This window comes from Vicugna pacos, chromosome 26, assembly GCF_048564905.1.
Source record: "Vicugna pacos chromosome 26, VicPac4, whole genome shotgun sequence".
Lineage (NCBI taxonomy): Eukaryota > Metazoa > Chordata > Mammalia > Artiodactyla > Camelidae > Vicugna > Vicugna pacos.
The window spans coordinates 11,969,079-11,991,564 of record NC_133012.1 but is presented as its reverse complement, the minus strand read 5'-3'; the positions used below and the strand labels follow the sequence as shown (position 1 = coordinate 11,991,564).

General features: G+C 43.9%; 1 protein-coding gene and 1 long non-coding RNA gene across 4 annotated transcripts in view; one reads left to right on the top strand and one right to left on the bottom strand.

Annotated features, from left to right (window-relative positions):
• The window catches only part of LOC140689478 (uncharacterized), a 171,639-nt gene that overhangs the window by 41,402 nt on the left and 107,751 nt on the right, over nt 1-22,486 (top strand). For both annotated transcript variants that reach the window (XR_012064467.1, XR_012064468.1), the window contains exons 2-3: nt 8,318-8,414; nt 18,469-18,621. This is a non-coding gene — a long non-coding RNA (uncharacterized lncRNA). The remainder of the gene's footprint in view (nt 1-8,317; nt 8,415-18,468; nt 18,622-22,486) is intronic.
• PPP1R3B (protein phosphatase 1 regulatory subunit 3B) lies at nt 10,391-21,477 on the bottom strand. Of its 2 annotated transcripts, none has more exons than XM_015236751.3 (2): nt 21,195-21,477; nt 10,391-15,094 (listed from the first exon to the last, which is right to left on the bottom strand). In XM_015236751.3, the coding sequence occupies exons 1-2, from the start codon at nt 21,329-21,331 to the stop codon at nt 14,212-14,214; spliced, it is 1,020 nt and encodes a 339-aa protein (XP_015092237.1). In that variant the 5' UTR covers nt 21,332-21,477; the 3' UTR covers nt 10,391-14,211. The 2 variants fall into 2 exon arrangements, with proteins under 2 accessions (XP_015092237.1, XP_015092238.1); XM_015236752.3 differs by lacking the exon at nt 21,195-21,477 and adding an exon at nt 20,343-21,188.

Sequence of the window (22,486 nt, the reverse complement as noted above, 5' to 3'; positions counted from 1 at the left end):
GATCTCTTTTTTAGGCTTCCTGCTGATCTCTGAAAACCTCCGTCCCCTCCAAGGCTCTATTTGCACTGCTCCTGTTTTCAGACTTAGTACTGATTAGATAGTTTCTGGAGATCCAGGAAAAACAGTGCTAGCTTGGAGGAAATAATCAGCCCTGGGCAGATAGCCCCATGTTCAGTGTCACCTCCAGGGGCTGCAGAGAAGCTGGAGCAGCAAGGACAGTTAATTCACTGGGTCAAGGCAGTGGTTCTTGTGCTTTTCCTGAATGTGCAGCAATTGCTGACAATGCTGAGCTGGCACCGAGGATCCTGCTGGTTCCTTCGATGGCTCCTCCTGCTGGCACACTTTGATGGCCCCAAAGGCCGCATAACCCAGTTTGATGCGCCATCCCCACCCAAGCTGCTGGATCCTGGAGCCCCTCCCACCCTGAACTGCAGTGTACAAGTCAGGTAATCTTATTTACCCTGGCAATATAAATTCTTGGCAAGAAAAGCAGAGCAGTGTGGGTTGGTGCATAAACACAGGAAGTTAAAAAAAAAATAAGGCTGATACCACTTTGGAATGAGCTGGTAGAATCCACCAAAAATGCAAAATGCAAAACTAGCAGGAAGAACTGTCTCCAATCTTGTGAGAAAGACATGCCAACAAAGACTTTGTTCAAATAATAGAATTATTAAGAAATAGATGACCATGAAGTTTTAAAATCAAATGCAGATGTTTGTTTTCCAGTTTGCTAGACACAAACACTGAGTGTGATATTTGCAAAAAACATCTCTTTTAGGTACAAGGGAGATTTTCCCTAAAGTTGCATGAAACTTTTTCCCTTCGCTAAGTCACTTTAACATGTTTCCTCGATTAGTATTTTCTCTTCTCCATTGCAAGAGTCTGGCCAGTGTTCACTTGGTGAAGGATCAGTGATGGATTTTGGGGAGTTTGGAGAGGTGTTCCCCTCCTTTGAGGTCCATAGAGATGCCAAGATGGAAACCGTCTTGAACAGAAAAAGTCCATGGGGTTGTTGGTACTTGCAGTGGTGCTGGGTTATGTGGGTACTGATTACTTTCATCCAGAATGCTTTGAGGAGTACATTCTGAACTGGACACTTGAAAATCATACGATTATGACTATTTCTAAAAATTATTTATTTATTTATTTTAAAAATAAATAATGTGTTACAATGTGTCAATTTCTGGTGGACAGCATAATGTCCTGGTCATACATACACATACATATATTCATTTTAATTATGCCTGTTTTTAACTGTGACTCACAGGAGAAAACTTCAGTCTAATAGCCTCCTTTATGAAGTTTTAATCCATGTTTCATTGTCATTTACACCAGTGCTACTCTAAGTACCGGTCTCTGATGATGTGAAGGGCTTGGTTCAGAGAGTAAATCAATGTACTACTTCCTTCATGGAGAAAGTCAGTCTTTGAAAAACACATCATCTCAACCACAGTGTGCTTAGAGAGGTGGCTGATAAGCAGTACGGGGCAGGCCCCTTCTCCTGATGCAGGAGGTTAAATCTGCAGTCCACCATCTGTCTGTAGACTGTACTTTGAGAAGCACTGATGTACACATTACTGTCACTTTCATCATCTTTCTAATCTGTAACTATTAATTTGTCTTAATTTTTTAAAAATAAATTTTGTAACCATTTGAAGCTTACAGAAAAGTCACAAGAATAGAATAAAGAACTGTGTACCTTTCAGCCCCCTTGCAAGTTTCGCTCACGATGAGCTTGGTGGCAAACAGGACAGTTCTGACATCTCCCATCACTTTTGATCACTTCTTTCACAATAAGCTGTTTCTGGCTTATCTGGTACTTTCCCTGCCCCAGCGCTGGGGCCTACCTCAGGAGCCTTGGTTTCTTTTTGTGGAGAGTGATATTTAGAAGTCAAGATCTGGGTGCTAAGTGTGCCCTTTGCTACTGGAGTGTTACTTCTCCGAAGCCCTCCCAGTGGACAGACTTGGGAAATATGTGTACTTTTATATACACATGCATGCATACCCACATATGTATGTATGCATGCGTAACTTTAACATCTTTACTCTGTCTGTTTCTCTCAGTTCCATTATCCTTAATATGTTCTTTGCTCAATCCCCCGTATGTAGCCATTCCCCCTGATTACCTGAGGTTGCGTTTCTGCCCTGCTCTGATGCTGTCTTTGTAAAACTCATTCCTAGCTGTTAAAAGCTGCCCCTGCCACCTTGCTCAGTACCATACTTGCCCAGGCCCTGTTACCCACTTCTTGTGCCCACCCAATGACTGTTGGACTTAAATTGGAAGGAAGGGAAGAAAGGAAAATTTTTGTTTCTTAGTGAGAAGAAAGTAAGCAAAGGCTAAATTGAGATTATCTGCATAGTTACTCCTTTGTTCACTGATAGACTTTAGAATTTAAACAATAAGACAGCCCATCCCCTGGTATGGTACGACTATTGGCATAAAAGGGCCTGAGGTGTCTCTGAGTCTCCTTAAGGACTGAATTAGGGCCAGGAGTTGGGGAGCAGGTAGATGCTTGTGCATCATGTGCTGCACTTTGTCCTTGGCAATAATGGCAGAAATAGGGCTGTCAGTGTAGAGTGCTTGTCACCTGGGCTAGCCAGTCATCATGCCTCATGAAAGAACAAAAACAGGCAATTGATTTTTTTCAGTGAGTCTCATCAAGAAGTTACACTGTTCGCTCTGAAAATGACTTGGACCGCTGCTGAAATAGTACCAGAAAAATAAATGTGTTCCCGTAGTCAGTAATGACTGTTACCTAACTATGAACTCACATTTCCCGTCACTTGGGCAACAAGTATTCGCCAGCCCTTCCAAGTTGATGGTAAGCTCCTTGAGGGTGAGAGACATGATGGTAACTTACATAACACCCACAGTGACTTGCAAGTAGTGCTGATTAGTAGCTGATGACTCAAGTTTTGATCCCGCCCACCCCCTACCCAGCTAGACCATTAACCACAACACTGGGGGAGGACTCATGTCCATTTTCCTATGGTGTTCTTTCTAGTCACCTCTGTGGTTCACATGTTAGATAGGTTGGAAATCTGGAAACTTCTCAATTGGTTAAAGAAGGCAGAAATCGAAGTCAACCCTTTCTGATTTCACCTTCTCACCTTCCTTTCCCCTCTTGCCTCCTTTCCTGCCCTTGATTTAAAGGCTGGCAGAAGTTGATGCAGGAATGATCCTGATCTGGGTGGACAAGTGGCCCTGAATTGTGGAACTTCAAGTTCAGAGCCAGCCCAGCAAGTGACAGGACATCCAGGCTCAAGGCTTCAGTCAGAGCCCTCATTTTAGGCTGGCTTCTTCCAGGAACACTCTGCTCTACTTTCATCAAGTCTCCTAACCTCTCTGGGCCTCATTGTCTGCATCTGTAAAATTGGAGGTTGGACTTCATGATCTCTTAACAACTGTGGTTCTATGGTTGTCTTACTGGGGTGTTATGAAATGTTATGATTCATGGTCACATCCTGAATGATAGCACAACAGTGGCAAAGTAACAAGGAAAACTGAGAGTGAAAGTGTAGCTTATGATAACACTAGAAAGACCAGTCTCTGAATACTCAAAGCTAAACATCTCTTTGTGTGTGTGTGTGTGTGTGTGTTTGCTTGCAATTACAGGAAGAACTACAGAAAGCCACTGACAGCTGCTGCCCTAGATTATTTTGAAATTTGTATGAAAAGAAAATCCCTAGAATAGCTAAAACAATTGTGAAAAAGAATAAAGTGGGAAGACTCACTATCTGGTATGAGGTCTAGTCATACAGCTACAATGATCAAGGCTGTGTGGTAATGGTGGAGGGACAGACACATACATCAATGGAACAGAATAGAGAACCCAGAAATATGCCCAGCTGCTTTTCCATGAAGATGCATGGAAAATTCAGTGGAGGGAGGACAGCCTTTTCAACAAATGGTGCTGAAACAAGTAGATATGTATAGGCAAAAAGAATGAACTTTGGGCTAAGCCTCTCACCTTATACAAAAGTTAACTCAAAATGAATCATATATTTAAATTTAAAATGTGAAACTGTAAAACTGTTAAAGGAGACAGGGATCTTTGAAAGTGGATTTTTGAGATCCAGGGCTAGTCAAAGAATTCCTAGACTTGACACCAAAAACATGATCCCATAAAGTGGAAGACTGAGAAACTGATAAAGAGTAAAACAATTTGGTCTGGGAAAGTCCATGTGAAGAGGGTGAAAAGGCAAGCTATAGATTAAGAGAAGATATTTTCTTTTAAAAATTTTTTATTATACAATTTTAAAGGTTGCTTTCCACTTACAGTTATTACAAAACATTGGCTGTGTTTCCTGTGCTGTACAATAGATCCTTGAGCCTGTCTTACATACAATAGTTTGTACCTCTCACTCCCCTACCCTATTATGCCCCTCCCCACTGTAACCACTAGTTTGTTCTCTGTCTGTGAGTCAGCTTCTTTTATGTTTATTCACTAGTTTGTTGTTTTTTTAGATTCCACATCTAAGCAATATTGTACAGTATTTCTCTTTCTCTGTCTAACTTATTTCACTTAGCATGATGCCCTCCAAGTCCATCCATGATGCTGTAAATGGCAAAATTTCATGCTTTTTTATGGCTGAGTAGTTTTCTATTTTATGTATTTTTATATACATACATATACATACATACACACACACACACACCCTATCCAGAGAAGGTATTTTCAAACTACACATCTGACCAAGGACTAGTATCTTGAATATATAAAGAACCCTCAAAACAACAGTTTAAAAAATCCTCAAGCAATAGAATTAGATAATGGGTGAAAGGCATGAACAGACATTTCACCATAGAAGATAATAGATGGCACATAAGCACATGAAAATATGTTCAACATGATTAGCCATTAGGGAAATACAGATTAAAACCACAACAAGATATCACTATATACCTGTCAGAATGGCTGAAATAAAAAATTGTGACAGCACCAAAATCTGATGAGGATGTGGAGAACCTGGATACATCACTGGTGGCTTTGTAAAATGGTGTAGCCACTCTGGAAAACAGTTTGGCAGTTTCTTATAAAACTAAACACAGAACTACCATAAGACCCCGTAGTTTCACTCTTGGGCATTTACTCATGAACAGTGAAAACTTAAGTTCACATAAAAACCTGTACATGAATGTTCGTAACTGCCTTATTCATAATAGCCCCAAATTAGAAACAACTCAAGTGCTCTTCAGTGTATGAATGGTTAACCAAACTGTGGGATATCTATAGCATGGAATAATACTCAGCAATAAAAAGGAACACATTTGATACCTAGGACAACCTGGATAAATCTCCAGGGAAGTATGCTGAGTGGGAAAAGACGCTCCCCAAAGATTACATGCTGTATGATTCCATTTATATAACATTCTCGAAATGACAAAATTATAGAGAGGGAGAACAGAGGAGTGGTTGCCAGGGTCAAGGACCTGGGTGGGAGCGTGGAGGCAGAGGCAGAGTAGAGCGAGGGAGGCAGTGTGCCTATAAAAGGACATGAGAGATCTTGTGGTGGTAGAAACATTCTGTCTTGAGGTCAGCATCCTGACTGTGACATTCATTGTATTATAGTTTTGCCAGATGTTACCACTAAGGGAATCTCAGCAAGCAACTATATGGACACTATTATTTCTTGAAATTGCATGTGAATCTACAGTTATCTCGAAATAATTTTAATGTAAAATAAAGAAACAGGCTTCTCTGTCTGGGCTTAGTTTGATACAAGTAAATGGAGTTTTAAAATGTACAGTTTGGGGGAAGAAAGAACTAAAATAACCATTGGAGACATTATAATTAGCTGGGTGACAGTGATATGTCTTTTTCTTTCTACATTCCCCGGAGTACTTGGCCCCAATCATGACCTTACCCACAGAAGTGCTCAGTAATTTTGTTTTATGTATCATTGTTAGTATGGAGTAGAAGTTGCCTATCAAGCAGTTTAGTTTTCATATGTAAGACACATACATAGCATAATAAGAAACTCAAATGTGGTTCTGTGTGAACAAACCAATTTGTTTTGTGAAAGATGATCATTATCCATGATAACATAACCAAAACACAACCAGAGTCCTTTTGCATAATATGGGGTTAAACTGTTTTCCTCTTATAACAGAAAAATTGTTTTGTTTGTTAGCTTGCTTTTGTTTTATTTTACAGGATATCCTTGACCTACATTCACTAGCATAGGAAACAGGAGTGTAACTTCTGTGCTTCAAGGGAAAGGTTCTCACCTCTATTTTTGGAGCCCACGGTCTTAGGAAGTATCTCAGGGGTCTGAGGAGGGGGACATGGGTTCCCTACTTCCTGCAACTTCCACCTGGGGTAGTTCCCTCTCTATCTATTTTGCAAATTGAGTTCTTGTAAGATTTGGTTTAAGAACATATTCCAATGCTTCATAACATATTTGAAAACCACCAGTGGCTCCTGTCTGGGTTGGCTGCTCCACAGGGCTAAAGTTGCAGTTAGAGACCCAGTGTCTCTGAATTCCCCCGTCTGGGGAGATAGTGCAGAGGCTGAGCAGATAGGAGTGAGGGTCTGCGTGGCATAGAACCAGTGCCTTATGTCACTCTTTGTCCCCTGCTGCAGCCACTGCCAACAGTGTTGCTCGTTCAGTGTTGCCTTTGCTCCAGTTGTGACAGAGCACACATGCCTGCAGAAGCTCTGGAGCAGAAACTCCCCATTTCAAAGGGGAAAAAATTTGCAGAGAAAATGCTTTTTAATTTTCTTTTCAGTGGGGTGTGTGTGTATGTGTGTGTGCTGTAGTGATAGTAATACATGAGTGATATAAGACATGAGGACCCAAGGTGGTGAGGTCATTGATCAGTTGATGAGCAAAGCAACTGGGGACTGGAGAATTCAAATGAACAAACACTTATTGCATAGGGAAATGTGCAAAGCATTGTGCAAAAAAGAATTATGAAACTATTTGGGGGATAGTTCAGTGTTTGTTTCAATAGGTAATTGATTAATGATGAATAATTAATAATAAAATAAGTTTTAATAAAATGGTGTGCTAATAAGATCAGCAAAATGCCCCCTGGCTAATTCCACACTCAAATGGGACCAAGATGTCCACCAAAGGGCAGTTACCTAGGTGGCCCTGGGAGTGAGCCCAGCAGAAGTAGGGAGCCATTTTTCTTTCTGCGGTGCAGTTTGTGATGCGTGGTGTTTCCACGTTCTCTGAAAGAAGGGTGAAACCTGGAAAGCTTAACCCACCTTTGATGGTGGAGAGTTCCCCTCGGATGTATTGGGGCTTCATAAAAAACTTTCCATGTCCCTGCAGCACTAACATTGGGGTCCTCTCTGCATTGCTGCCCCTCCTCCAGCACTGGGTAATGGTAAATGCCAGCCGTAGGAGGTGACGAAACTTAAAATGAAGAACATGTGTGTTCACATTGCAAAGATGGCCATTGGGAAGGGAGAGTGGAACTCCAGGGCCAAGGCCGGCAGCATTTTGGAGATAAAATTTTACCTCCTTAGTTTCCTGTGGTGCTTAAGGCTGGGCCAGAGAAAGATGAACCGAGAGCCTGTAGTTTGCAAAATTCCTGGGAGCAAGCACTTCAGTGGTACTTTCTGGGGATTGGGGCTTGGAATACTGTTAGGTTCAGCCTGCGTCTCTGTCCACAATGAACAACTTTCTTGGGGAACTTGGCCATGCCTTATTTTTGGGGACAGGAGTGGCAGTGGAGAGATAGTAGAACATAAGCCCAAGCCATTAATAACCCCTTTCCTTCTAAATTCTCTACCCTTAAGAGTGAATTGGCTGGAGTTTCCAGAGAGCTTTTGGCCATCAGCACTACAATTAGGAAACAGAAAACCTAACCAACAAAAACACATCTAAACCACAGACGAAATCACTACTCCGTTATAACCCATCCCAAGAAAAGCATTATCCAGCCAGAACTGATTCTGGCGCATAACTGGTCTGGGCTTTCTGAGCTCCCTAAGGATCTAAGGAGATCCCAAAGGCCAGGGTAGGTGAGCTCCAACAGGGCGCACACAGTAGGGTTTACACAAGTGCTCCAGGGTCATTCAGAGCATCCCAGTTTGGACCATAAATTATATGGTCTTTAAACAAATGGACTAAAATTTTGCCTCCAGGCCTCAGCTGAGGGTCTGCAAGTCGGCTCTGGAATCTCACTCTTCCTATGTGACTCTTCAACCAGGGTCAATAAACTACAGCTGTTTGCTTGTTTGTGTATGTCCACAGCTGAGGATGGTTTTTGCATTAAAAACAATTTTTTAAAGGAGAATATGTGACATAGACTGAATATGATCTGCACAGCCTAAAATATTTACTCTCTGGCCCTTTTCAGAAAAAGGCTGCTGACCATTGATTTGGCCACTTGATCTTGCCTTTCTGGGGAGAGGGCCACAGTCAAGGATCACTATTGTCTTTCGCTTCCCAGAAAAGTGAGTATTATTTTTCCTTATCCTACCTTTGCCAAACTCAAGTCCAGCAGAGGGCCTGATAACTGGGGAAGTGCATTGGTGCCTGTAGAAGGAAATGAAACGTGTCACCTACCAGAGAACCCCATGTGGACAAAGACCTCTGTCGAGATTCCCCATCTCCTCTCCAAGGGTTGATAGTGGCGAAGGGAGAGGAGCGAGGGTTAGAGTATCCTGTGCTGCAGGTGAGAGGCAGTGCTGAGGTCCTGAAGCCTGCTTTCCTCCTGGAATGTTTGGGTAGCAATGGGGCCCTTTGGTGGTTTCCTACTCTCAATCAGACCCCGCTGTTCATTTGGGCTCCAGGATACACAGATCATTCAGTGTTGACCTCTATGCTTCCACATGGTCGGCAGTCCTTATGTGTGCCTTTTGTGTATAAGAATGTGTGTTTTCACCCCTCCCCTGGAGATTGCATCTCTCCAGCATGAGGGCCTTCTTTTCAGAATCACTATTTTAGTGAGAGAGACTCCCAGTTCTGGGGAACAGTTCTTGGAAAAAGGAAAAAAGACCCGCCCAAGGTCCACGTCCCAGTTTTGTCACTGACTGGCTGTGTGACTTTAGGGAACACACTGAGGGCCTTTACCTCTTTACCCATAAAAAGAGCTCCCTGATATCCCTTCCAGCATGAACACTGATGGTTTTGTGAAGTCCAAGCTGTTGTCTGGAATGGTCTTCATTTCTGTGATCCATATGAAGAATGCAAATAGTGTACATGGTACTTCTTACAAGTTTAAACTTAGAAACATTTTAAAAATGAACATGTTGGCCAACTCTGAGAAGTACTCAGGGCACTGCTAGAGTTCCTGGCTACCTTATTCCTGCTAAAAACACTCAGAGCCTCATTGGTAGAGCAGTTGACAGGGGACAGCAGAGTCCAGGCCAGAACCCAGGCTTCCCGACTCCTGATATGCTGGTAGCACCATCCACTGCTTTCCATGGCTACCAGAGGACCCACCCAAAACCTGAATGTCTCTTAGAGGGCTGGGTAGAAATAGCACCTAGAAACAGCCTTGCACATGAGAAGTAAATGTTCCGCTGCATTATTCAGAGAGCTGGCTATTCGCTATTCTGGGGACATTGCTCTGGAAAAGTTTTTTTGTTTTTTGGGGGTTTTTTTCCTTTTTACTCCAGACATCTCTGGGATGTCTGTCTCACAAGTTAGAATTATGTCATGATTATGAAAACCACACTGAATCTCAACTAGACATTCACAAAAACCAGTGTTATTTTCCCCCCTCCCATTTCTGCAAAGGCAGAATGTGGGCAGTGTTTGCCAGATCTGAGAAAGGTGATTATGTATGTAGCTCACTTTTGGCATTTATTTACCAGGTGCCAAGATTTAATACACTCTGACTTTCCACTGCAAAACCACCACTGCCTTTCCCTGCGTGGCCGAGCCTGATTGGCAGGAAACATCTGGCAGCAGTTCCCCACCATCTTACATCCTATCTTTCTAACTTTGAAATGAAACATTTCTGAAATCTTACTGAGGGTGAATGTCCCAGACCCAGTACTGGGGGGGTCCCACCAGGAGCCGGGTGGTTTTGCTGTTTAGAGGGTTTGTCTGATCAAGCAGTTAAAAGCTGTGATAGAAGTTTATGTTTTCCCACTTTTGCATGCACTAAACCAAAAATATGCTTCAAGAGCAAGTGAGAAGGTAGGAAGAGACCTGCCCCGGGATCACTCAGATTCAGAACACCCGCCCTTGTGCTCCTTCCCTGGCAATCACTTTCTTAGCTGTAATCAGCCTCTTCTGCCGTAACATCTTAAAAGGCAATTGCCCGCCTTCCTCTGTACCTTACAGCTTTTCAGCTCAGCCATTAATTGTGTCCTACCCCTTTGGAATCCGACGTTCTATATATGGAAACACACTGATTGAAAATCTCTCCCCAGTCCCTGACTCGAAGAAGAGAGTCAGTTTTAAAATAGGACAGTTTCAGTTTTGTTTTTTCTATCTTTATTACATTTTTGCTTTTGAGATACAAACCACTCTCTTATACCACACAAAAGACATCCATTCTGGTGACTTTAAAGTGCATTTCCCCTTTAACTTTGTGTACAAAAATATGTATTTTTTAAAGCCTGTGATAATTTCTCAACAAGGCACTTTTAGGCACGAAAATGAAGATGAGTCTTTGGTTCTACGTTCACACTAAAGTGAGAGCAAACTGCCACCACCACAGCCTTATCCTGGGAGTCTTCACGGATCCAGCTGACCCTGGGAGCTGATCGACAAGACTGTATTTACACTCATAGCTTTACAACCTGGGCTGCAGCACTTTACAACCCTAACAAGGGAAAGCTGTGCGTCAGCACAGCTCTCCTTCCCTGTCCCAGACCTGTCTCACTTCAGGAAGTAAAGATAAGCTGACAAACTGTCTTCCGACGACCCTGGGAGACCCCATTATATGTGTAACTTCTCCCCAGTGTCAGTGATCATTTCAGGAGGGACAAGGACATCAAGCCCTCCCAGAGCAAAATGCCATGATGCATACTCTGCAGCCAGCTACATCCTGCTGAGGAATTTGACGTGAGGAAACAGGAAAGACACTGAAGTTTTCATTCACTGTCCACTGAGAGGGAAGACCTAGCAAACAGCACTTCTGAAAAGTGAGCAAACACTTTTTTGGTTTATAAACATATATACACATAAGTCCTTTAATGTCCAAGTGACTACAAGTAATGCTTGTTTTTAAAAAAGCAAATGATATGCCAAGATCAAAACCACAAAACATTATTTTAGCAGTTCAAAATTTCCATCTTTAAAAACATTGAGAGAGTGTTTTACCACCGTTAAAATTAAATCTTAGCAATATAATAAACTCTACCTTGACTCTGAAATTGTTTTAATTTCTGGAGAACTACGTAACTCCATTATTTCTCACCAACTCCCCTATAACAAGAATAAACAAACAAACCTGCCCAAACACTTCACATCTTCCAAGAAACAATGAAAGCTAATTTTTTAAAAAAAACTATCTTTATATAGTCTAGCTTATTTATTGCACCTAATTTGTGAATGCTTCCCAGGACATATGGGGGAATAAATATGAAACAAAAATGGAGCTGCCTCCCCATTCCTGGACAACTGCACGAGTGGCAGAAGGCTGGTCTGTCTGGGGCAAGTTGGGAAGGACACCAGGACCGCGGGCCATTGGTCAGCATAACCAAGAGCCGTCTGAGGGTTATACCTACAGGTCAGGCTGCAGTGATGTCTCCAACTAAGGAACTCATCACTTTCTGAAGTGTATAGACCTGTCTCCTGTTGGTGAGCTATGAAACAGGGACAGGGTCCACTGGAGCAGACCCCGGAGGCCATCTGTTGATATCCTGGGACAGAACTAACCCAAAAGGAGACAGGCTGATGGGTAAAGAGAAGACAGTATTCTTCAGAGGCGGCGACAAGGCTGACAATCCGGGCAAGCAGATGCTTTAGTCAGAGAAGGGTCTTTGTGAGCGGGTGAGGACTTGCCTGCTGGGGTGAGCAGCCCAGGTGCACAGGCTGGGGGCTTGCAACCAGTGCCCCCAGCAGAAAAGCTGGGGTGAGCTGGGAGGAGAGAAAGGTAGTAGGGGGAGGGTTTGTGGCTGTTTTAAAAGAGATACTTATCACTGAATTACCGTATTTCAACTTTTGACACGGGAATGTCTTAAGATTATTGAAAACCCTACAGAAGTTACTTGAGGCATGTTTCTTATGAACATAGAATGATCTCATTACCTTTAGTCTGGTAACACGTAAATGACAGTGCACCTTGTACCTTACATAAATTGCAGGGGCGAGGAAGGGACTTCTTAAAGCAAAATCATGACCTGTATAAAATCAGTTTTGCTTCCAAGCAATGTAGATTTCACTATTACATAATAGCTCTGGTCATCAGATTTGTAACATGGAGAGTACTGTGTACTTGATGTAAGACATACTTAGATAAAACCTAGTTCTGTGCAGTGTCAGCATAAGATAAAAAATGTGATTGTCCCATAAATTATATTATTCTGTAATCCCCCAGTGCTGCCCACCTGGGAGAGGCATACAAAATAAAGCACTAAATTGCAGTCTAGTCACAGCCAGTTTTAGGAATAAGAACTCCATGGAACACCACTGCAGAGCATTTAAAAAGTCAAAACATTTTACAGTTCAAAAAAGAAAACAATCCAGCGACAAAACTCTAGGAACCAAGACACTCCAGATCTGCTTGACACTGATTTACAAAGCCACAGAAGCCGGGAGGGCTCTTCCAAATGATCTGGATAATGCAAGCAAAAGAAGACCCTTTGCTTGCAGAGTCCAGGAGTTGTGCCCCCGAATCCAGGCAGCTGGGTATTCCTCTTCCTGCCTCCCCGTGGAAAACCTCACCCTAGTAAGATCAGACAAGAGAAAAATGAGGCAGTCGTTTAACTAAGCTCCAAAAACCAAAACAAAAGAGGGAAAAAACCCCCAACCTTCTACAAATATACATGTAAAAATATTTTTTAAATACCCCCAAGTACCAACCAGTCTTGTCCAAGAAAAATCACAGGATTTGGGATCCATCTGACAAGGAAAGCCCCAGGAGTCTCACAATAACATGAACCCACAGACTTTTTTAATGCTTTAGTCCAATACGGTTAAGAACAATTAATCTCTGATATTTCAGAACTGGCAAACAGTGAAAATAAAATCTGAGAACCTGGTGAGGTTTTTCTCCCCTATTCCTTTACATACCCACACACCATAAATAAAAACAACCAAATCAGAGTCCATTGGGGCTTGTAAAGTGTTGTTTACAAAGTGGATGTAAATCACAGTCAAAATACAACTGAACATTTTCTGAAGGCATTGAGGATATATTGACTCTGTAAATCAAAACGTCCCAAATACAGCATAAAAGATGACTCTCCAGGAAAAGAGATTCTAAAATCTTTTCGTGAAGATAGACATGGGCAAACCAGCCAGGCAAGTTACAACATGTCTTGTAACTGAGCCGTCCGTCGAGCAGTCAGGTGACTCAGGCAAAGAATGAGTGCTTAGAAAGTTCCCCCAAAGCCAAGAGGAGAAGTTAAAAGTGTCCCACTCATGACTGTTCTGCCTGGCATAAGCCTGCCATCAGAAACACTGCATAGGAGCCAGTTACTTTCGATAACTGGTGTCTTGTCCTCTGCTGGGGTATCTATGTAGCATCAGGAAGAGGAAATGCCAGTCTCCATCATGAGCTGATTTGCCTTTATTATCTTTTCCTGAACATTAGATGAACTGTGGAAGAAAACCAAATCAAAAATTGCACAGAGAAAAAGTATGAAGCACACATAGACACGGAACAGCAGCAACAGGCAGGCAGGACCTGGCTGAGCCAGGAAGACCTGAAGAAGAGAGCCCAGACCCAGTGGGATGTGGCTGGGAACAGGGCTTTCCAGGTGACTCACTTCCCAGACCCCAGAAGAGAAAGGCTCCTTCAGGCAACCTCATTATTAAGCCACTGTCCTCTGGTGTCACCAGCGCTGCCTACAGGCCTGGGTCTGGTCCAGACCCTTTCCGGCACCATCCTGCTCAGGCTCTCATTGTTGCCCTGTGGGTGCCAGACAGACCAGCACACCTAGTATGGACCCAGTTCTGTGATCTAAACCTGACTGGCTTGACTGATTGAAGAAAAAGTGACTAGGATCCTTTCTTTTCAAAAACCACGTCTGATGGCAGTTCAGCTTTTCTCGAGGCCTTCATCTCCATCCCGTGGTGACTGTAGCTTGGCTCGTCTGCACCACAGGCCTGTTCCATCCCACACTGTCACTAGTAGTAGGGCCCGAGCTTTTCATATCCTAAATAACTAGGCCACTCGGCAAACAGACCGTAGGAACACCGAGGGCTTCCAAACTGGTCAAAGGCTATTCCAAAATCCGGTCCATTTGGTGGCTGGGCTGTTCCCTGGGTGGATTTTAACTCTGCCCGGATGATCCTATAGTTTTTGCCTTTGTTGCTGTCCCAGTATGTCTGCCCATTGCATTCATAGCACACAGCAAATTCCATCCTTTCATAAGACTGAATTTTCTCAGGCAAACTGATGTCAAAGGAGAACGTGTCCCTGTCTGAGCCCGCATACGTGTCCTTCACGTACCCACAGGGATAGTCCGTGAAGCTTTTCCAGGTGTCAAACGTCATTCTGATTTTCACCATCTTCTCGAATGCAAGGTTCTGCACCTTTACTGTGCCAGCAATGGCTCTGTCCTTCAGGACACAGTTCTCCAGGCAGACGTGGTCGGTCTGAAGCCGATTTCTAAAGTCCAGGTAGTCTGCAGATGGCTGGGAGAAATCCAGCACAAAGCTCTCGCTCTCCACTGTCGTCAGACTCATGATGTTGTCCAGGAGCTCGGTGATGTTCAGCGGAATATCTAGTGGGTCATCGAACTCGGAGAACACTTTGACCATTGTCAGGGCCAGCCCCTGGTTGTCTGCAAAGGAGACTCGCTTCTTCACCTTTTTCTCCTGAACAGTCGGGGCCACCGTCCCACTGGCTTCATTCTTGCCGCCCAACTGTATACAAGGCCTCAGAGGTTTGCTCGGCTTTGGTGAGATCTGGAAGGTGAACCGCTCTCTGCGCAAGGAGGGGGCCATGCAGCTGTACCTGCACTCAATGTCTACAGCCATCACGGGGTTAGAAGAACAGGCTAGAACCCTGGCAAAGGGAAAAGACAGAAATAGAAGGGAGATCAGACAGATATTCAAACTCATCCCTTCAACAGGACCAGTGAACTACATTTGTCTTTGTCTCTGCCCATGTGGCTGCAGCTCAGTACTAACTCAAGTGTAGTCCAGCATGACCTTGGTTTTAGGGGAGTTTAAGACTGTATAATGGGGGTGAGGGTGTGGGGAAGAGGTTCAAGATTAAAACAAACAAACAGAGAAGTATGGAACCACTGATTTTAAAACTAGTTCATGGGTCAGGAAAACTAAAACTAAAACTAGTTTTCCTGTCATGACTTCTCGAGGCCTTCTGTATGCTGATGTGCTGTGGATAACAATGAAGACAGCATGCTGTTTGCAGAATTTCCCAAACTTATCCCATACGAGGAAACCCCTTCTTGTGGAGCACCTGCAGAACCCATGTTCTGTGGAACATACCTTGGTAAATACTGCTTTCATCTGATAAAAAAAGAAATGACTACCTCCCACAAATATTGATTGGTGTTTGCTATATGCCAGGGATGATGCTAGAGACTGAGATTCAGGAGTGAAGATGGACACAAACCTGCTTTCATTACATGTACAGTAGATTTTTATGTTCCAGTGTATCTTACTTTTAAAAAGTTCCAGCAATTTAATATTTTTAAACCATTTGTATCAGTAAATAATTTTTTCTCTACAGTGAAAATAGCCTATATAAGAATAAAAAGCAAAGAGAATCATATGCTAAAGATTAGGTTAAATCTGACTTCATAAAAACAATATTTTTCTATAAATGAAAACAATAAGTAAAAAATCAGAAGATTAAAGACACACTGGGGAAGCATTTTACAAAAAGTATGGCAGCAAAGTGTTAACACTTTAATATATAAAGAGTTTTTACAAAGCAACAACAAAGTCAAATATTCCATATAGAAAAAAGAGCAAAAAGCACAAATAGAAAATTCATAAAAGAAATTTAACAGTGACTCATAAATACCCAAAACATCCAACCTCATAAATAACTTAAGAAATTTAGATTAGAAAAGAATGACGGTTTTTACCTACAGAGTAAGGAAAAAAATTTTAGAGAAGATAATACAAATATGTGTATTAGTCTAAATGGGCACAACCTTTCTAAATGTTGTTATCATTTTTGGTTCTAATATCATATACAAGTATTACTCTTAAGGAAATAATTAAAAATGCATGGAGGTTAATGTACTGAAATGTTCAATGCATCATTATAGGAGGAAAAAAGGATGCGAAAATAAAGTAAATGACCAATAATAGGTATATAATTAAATCAAGTATACTACATCCTTAAATCAAGTATACTACATCCATGTGATATAATTTTATATCATCATTAAAACCATTATTTGGAAAAAGATTCAAATGGCATAAAAACTTATATTATTAATGTAAAAAATGGAGAAAATAAAATTGTACATACAGATTAGACTTGTAGGGAAAAATATTATGTATATGCACAGAAAAAAATGAGATATATTTAAAACTGTCAGAATATCCAGGTGATGGGATTTCAGGAAATTTCTGTTTTCCTGCTTTGAAATTTCTTATATTTTCTAAAATAATAGACCTTCTCTAACCAGGAAAAAAAAAAAGGAATCTAATAAAACACATCAAGTATTTTAAGATTTGCCAAAAACCATTCAACATGATTGCTTCTCTAAAGCCAAGTCATTTTTATTCTAATTACCATGGCAAATTTATATTCTGATTTGACAGCTCCAGTGGGCTAACTGAAGAAGTCAGTGATGAAACCAGGATTAAAATCTCTAGTCTGAGAACCACAGAACACAGGATCTGGTTTAGTTCCCAAACGCATCTCTCCTCACTACTACAAAGGCGTCTATATGTGGTAGTGTGTTGGGATGCTGACACTCAGGCCTCCCCTAATCTCCCTACCCCTCGCCTCCCCACTGTGGTTACTGCAAGGTGATGGTGGTAGTTCACGAGAAGGACAGGCAAAACGCTGCTCATCTTCTGACAAGAATGGATACCACTGGCTCAGTCAAATAAATAATATCTCATTTTCAGCTTCTCACTTCCATAATCAAATATATAAAGAAAAATGAGAAAGGGTGAAGACACATTGGTTTTGATCTCATTTTCCAAACAAATACAGTACTTCTCCAGGATGCAGGAATCACTTAGTGATGACCAAGTGGAGAAACACATTCAGAGACAAAACAATAGTAATACAAATATCTGTATTGGTCTAAATTGGCCCAATCTTTCTAAATGTTCTTATCTCAATTTATAACCATAATGTAGTTATCTAAACATTCATTTGAAAGGATATCTGTCTTACTATTTCCCTCTAACGAAGTTAAATAAGTGAAAATTTTAGAAGCAAATTTGCTATGATTTGTTCTTATACCCATGCAATTGTTCTGAAAAGGAAAGTTGTCATTGAATTGGAAGACAGCTTTAAAGAAGGTCAGTGGGTTCACTAACAGGTTCAATGTGAAAAAAACCTATACTTGAACAAAGTACTTGAATTTTTCTCTTCCCCTGTTCATTGCAAAACTTGGTTAGAATGCATCGGAATTATACTTTCAGTTCTACCTTTAACACAGGTAGTTTTTGTTTTTTTAACTAAATGTTAATATGTTAACTAAAAATAACCAAACAGTAGGCAAAGCCTTGCACTCAGCCCCTCCCACTATGCCCACTCTTGACAACCTGTGTGTGAACTGAGGGAGGGAGAGGTTCCTCCTTGGCCACAGCCGCTTCCTCCTCGCTTGAGTCAGCACAAGGTCAACTGCAAGCTCTCTGTGTATGTCCAACAAGCCTGCAAACCAATCTCATTTGTGCTTCCCTGCATGTTAAAACGGCTCATTAGAAAAAAGCTGGGAAACTCTCAAGATATTGTGGAAATGGAATTCTAAAACAAGGGGATCAGGGAAAGAGTCTGCACACTTGCTGTCAACTAAAGTCAGTCTCAAGCTCTAATCCTGTAAGTTAGAAAGACTTAGTTGAAGACCTTGGTAAAGTTTCACTGTTTGGACCCAGCGGTATAAATGTGCCCCTGAGATCCCTTTTATCACCAAGCTTTAAGAACTGGAGGTGAGGAGGGGAGGCTGGAGTCAGAGCCAGAGCTAATTAAACAATTCCACTGGCACTTTCTAGAGCCTAATTGGTTTTGCAGCATTTCTCCATGAAAAGCAAAAGAAAGGATAACCTGGCGGTCCAAGGGTTCCTCCCAGGGCTCCTGCCCCAGGCTCATTACACAAACACCCCTGCCCAGAATCCCTTCACTTCTTCAGTGTCACCAACACTGGAGGGGAGGACATTAACTCCTGGTGGCCTCAATAGAGGGTGCAATCTGACTGTTGGCTCCCTTGCCTATCCTTACAGGGAGATTCCAGCTTTTATTAACCAGATTATTCTCCAAGAATTGGTGCAATAAAGTGCTGCTTTGGTGTAAGGCTTCCTGACTTTCTGCTTAGAAGTTCTCGAACGGACCACAACCATCACCCAGAAATACTCCTAGCAACCGAGACATACAAGGTAATAGTTTCCTAAATCTCTGAAAGGAAGGCACTTGGACACGTGTTTTATTCTCAAATGGCATGAAAATGATCAGTTCCAACACACGATGCATCGGGTTGTACCTCAGGCCCCCTCTCCTGACAGACTCTGCTATTCTGCCCTTTCCTTCGCCCAAGCCAGGGAATATGAGTCACCATCATTGGTCAGGGTAAAAACAGACTTAGACATGGGCACACAATTGAACCAACAGAGTATGAACTAGCACCTGGATACCAGTTCGCTGCAGAACAGGCTCTTGAGAGTATGAGTAGCTGTTACTCAGACCAGTACGGATTCTCAAAATCTTTGCTTCCAAATAGATTCTGAGGTGATGAGTTTTGCTCCATGAGAGACTGGGACATATACCCAAGGGTAGATTGCAGTGTTTCCGGTCAAAAGAGAGCAAACCCTAACACTCTGAAAATTACGGAGAACTTGGGTAGTTTTGCATAATGCTTTCCCTGTTCCACCAGTCTACAACACAGCTTCTTCAAGACAGCTGGCCAGAGTTAGATGTTGTGTTTCTGTAAAAACTATCAACTTGTACAAAATTAACAGCATGACTTTCACAGTTCAGGCAACTGAGCTGCTAAATGTCTGATATGCCTTTTATAGGAAGTAAATTTTTGTGTGTGTGTTGAGGCCAAGATATTGCCTCCTCTATTCTCTTTGTACTTTGATAAGAAAAGACAAAAATCAGACACACCAAGAACCCACTAGAAACACTGAAACTGCATCAGGTCAACATTCACAACCAGGTTACCAGGTTATAATTTTTTAAAGACATGACCAACTACCCCTTCAGCATTTGTTTCCTCCCTAAAGGTTTGGCCAACACAGTATAAATAAAGTTGGCATCCTTCCCTTTGTACTCAGACCATGGGGCCCTTATTCATAGCCTTAGAAGCCACTTGTACTCCTCTATTCTGTCACCATCACCGAAAGCATCTTAGAGGTAAATATCTGTGGATGAGGCTGCATGTTACAGGAAAGAGATAAGTTAAGATGGCACAGTGTCTGCCAACTAAAAATGTCCAATGTGAAACACAGCACACTGGCCTAGGTATACTTGTACCTAGCTGTGCCACTTGGGGCAAGTAACTCAACCTCTCTGGGCTTGAGCTTTCTCCTCTGAGATCCCTTCTAGTTCTGACATTCTTGGTTGTTAGTGATGCTTGGGTGTTCTTCTCTTCCCACTAACTTTTCCCTAAATACCTCTACTTTTGTGGTAAGTCCTCCAGCTGTCTTCACTTTAGTCTTGGCTCCTAGACAACTCTGCCAAATGAACCATTTCCTCTTCTCCTCTGCACCCCACCTCAAAGCCCTAACTCTCTCTTTTCCTGGATCCTGGGTCTCCCAGGAAGTCCTGGCCACACAGACCACAGGCTCCAACATCTTCTAGGAATTCTCCAAGTCCTCAAGTCAAGTCTGTCCTCAATTTTCTCTTTTGCAGGAAACAATAGCAGGGCGCAGCCTAAATCTTCTAGTATGTTCTGGCCCCCCTACCTCCTCTTTTACAGCACATCCTTTTCCCCGGATTCAAAAGGGTGGTGTGAACAGGGCAGTGGGGGTGGGGGCGGGCAGGCCAAGGCGTCCTGGCTTCGAAGATCCCACAGGTCACTCCCCCCTGGGTCCAGCCAGGCCGGACTGCACCCTGACCCCAACCCCTCCTTGAGGTCTTTCCCCTGTCTGGCACCCACCTTTTGGGCCGCGGGGAAGCCCCCTCTCCAGCTGGCTTGCTGCATCAGAAAGCTCGGAGGGAGGTGTCAGGGGAGGCTGCCGCCACCGGACTACGTGAGCCTCGGTGTGTTGTGTCCGGGAGGCAGGGCTTGGGCTGGGTTCCCGGAGTTGTGACCGGCACGGGGAGGAAGACGAGAAGGAGGAGGAGCCCGAGTTATCACACCAGGGCGGGGCGGCAGGGCGACGCCGGGCGGGCGGAGCTGCGTCGCGAGAGCGTCCCCGCGCGGCCACCTCGTCCCCGCCGGCCTGGGACAGCCAGCCAGTCTGCGGACCGGGAGCCGGAGATTGCTCAGCTCCAGAAGGCCCCGGCCGCCGCAGCGCTCCGTCTCCCATCTCCCTTGGCGGCCTGAGAGATCACCAAGTGTGTTTCCCTCCGTTTTACCGGGAAAACGAGGTCCGGAGAGAGATGAAGCAACTTTCCCTTGTGCTGCGGACCCTATTGCCCAACTCTGGAGACACCCTCCAGAAGTGTCGGGTCCTAGGCTGGAAAAGCCTTGTGTCAGGTTCGAACTGGGCAAAATAAGCGGTAAGGGTATCTGGAGTCCCAGCCCCATATGTCGCGGCCGGGACCTCACCTCGATGCAACACGTGGGCCCGGCCAGGCTCCATCCCACCTCTGTCCCTGGATTGCACTCTTCACGTAGAAGCAACAACTTCCTCGAGCCTGTCTAGAGTGTCCCAGCCCCTAAGTGTAATTGCAAGTTGAACGGAGAAAGTGTAGGTGGCAGGAACCAGAGGGGTCCCTGCTGCGCGCCCTTCGCTGCCGTTTCTGCGGCCGGACAGCCGGCCTCGCGGGCTTAGGGAGGACGTACCTGGTACAGCTCATAAGCCCCGAGGTGCGGAGGCGCCAGCCCGCGGCAGCATCCGCCCCGGGGTGGCAGGGGCAGCGGCGGCGACGGCAGGAGCGGGGGCCAGGGCTCAGGTTGGCGCTCTCCGCGGACAGCCGCATGCGTCCTTGTGCGAAAACAGCGCGCCCGCCTCCTACCTGCGGCCCTTCACCCTGGACTCGGGTTCCCAGCCGCTGCGCGGCTCCCTTTAACTTTCGGGCTACCTCTCCCCACTCGGGATGCCATCCCAGACCCCCTTTCACGTGAACGCCCCTCTCAGCCAATGGGCACGCCCGGGACGCTCGCCGTCTACCAATGGCCGTGGAGCCGCGGTCCCCCTAGAGCATCGCCGCGCCACGTGATCGACTGCGCGCCCGGAGTGATAGGGCTGGCGTCCAGGGGCTGAGAAGGGGGCTGTGGGTCACTGCTTCATCAAAAGCCCGGGACGGGCGCCAGGGGGCAGAGGCACTTTCCTACAGAAGAAGCATCCCGTTATAGCCAAGAGGGCTGGACGCAGGCAGCTGGCAGAGTTCCCTCTTACTAGGCAAAGCCCTAGCCGGGCAAAGTCACACTACACACGCGGACGGGGTGGCAGTTACATTTACCCGTCCCGCCGGACCCGCCTTCGTCTCACACTTCAGCCATGGGGTTCACAGATGACCATTACTTCTCCCCTACACGCGGATCCCTTAAGTGCCCCGAGGGAATGTCAAGTGTGTTTCCTTCTGTTTTAGGTGGAGTTTTTTCAGGATCGGTATCCCTACTCCAGAGATAGTGTTTCCACACTATCAGGTCATTAGTGAACGCTTGCTTTGTACCGGTCATGGTCCAGGTGTTACTGTGAAAGGAATACAGTAAAATCCTTTTTATAAAGTTGTTACTGGGGCAAAGGACTAATACCCATCTCACAGAGTACCTCGTATATAGTTGAGGGTTTCTCAAGTAGGTATATTTTCGAGGAAACTACCTGACTTGAATCTGTATTAATAGATTCAGCCTGTGCCTATGGGGCCTCCATGATCTTTGTGCTACAGCTTGAGGTCTGTAGAGAATGATGAACTTAGAAGAGACCAGAAGCCCCTCCACCCATATGAGATCAATTTAAATATGCATATATATAGTATATATTGGTGATCAGCTCTAAGCTAGCCATTTTAGGAATGAGGATCTCAATTTTCTAGTTTTAATGAATTTGGGGAATCGATATGGAGTTACCAGTTTTTTAAAGTCCCAAGACATTAAAAACGAATCTTCCATCTTCTGTTGCCATCCTTTTA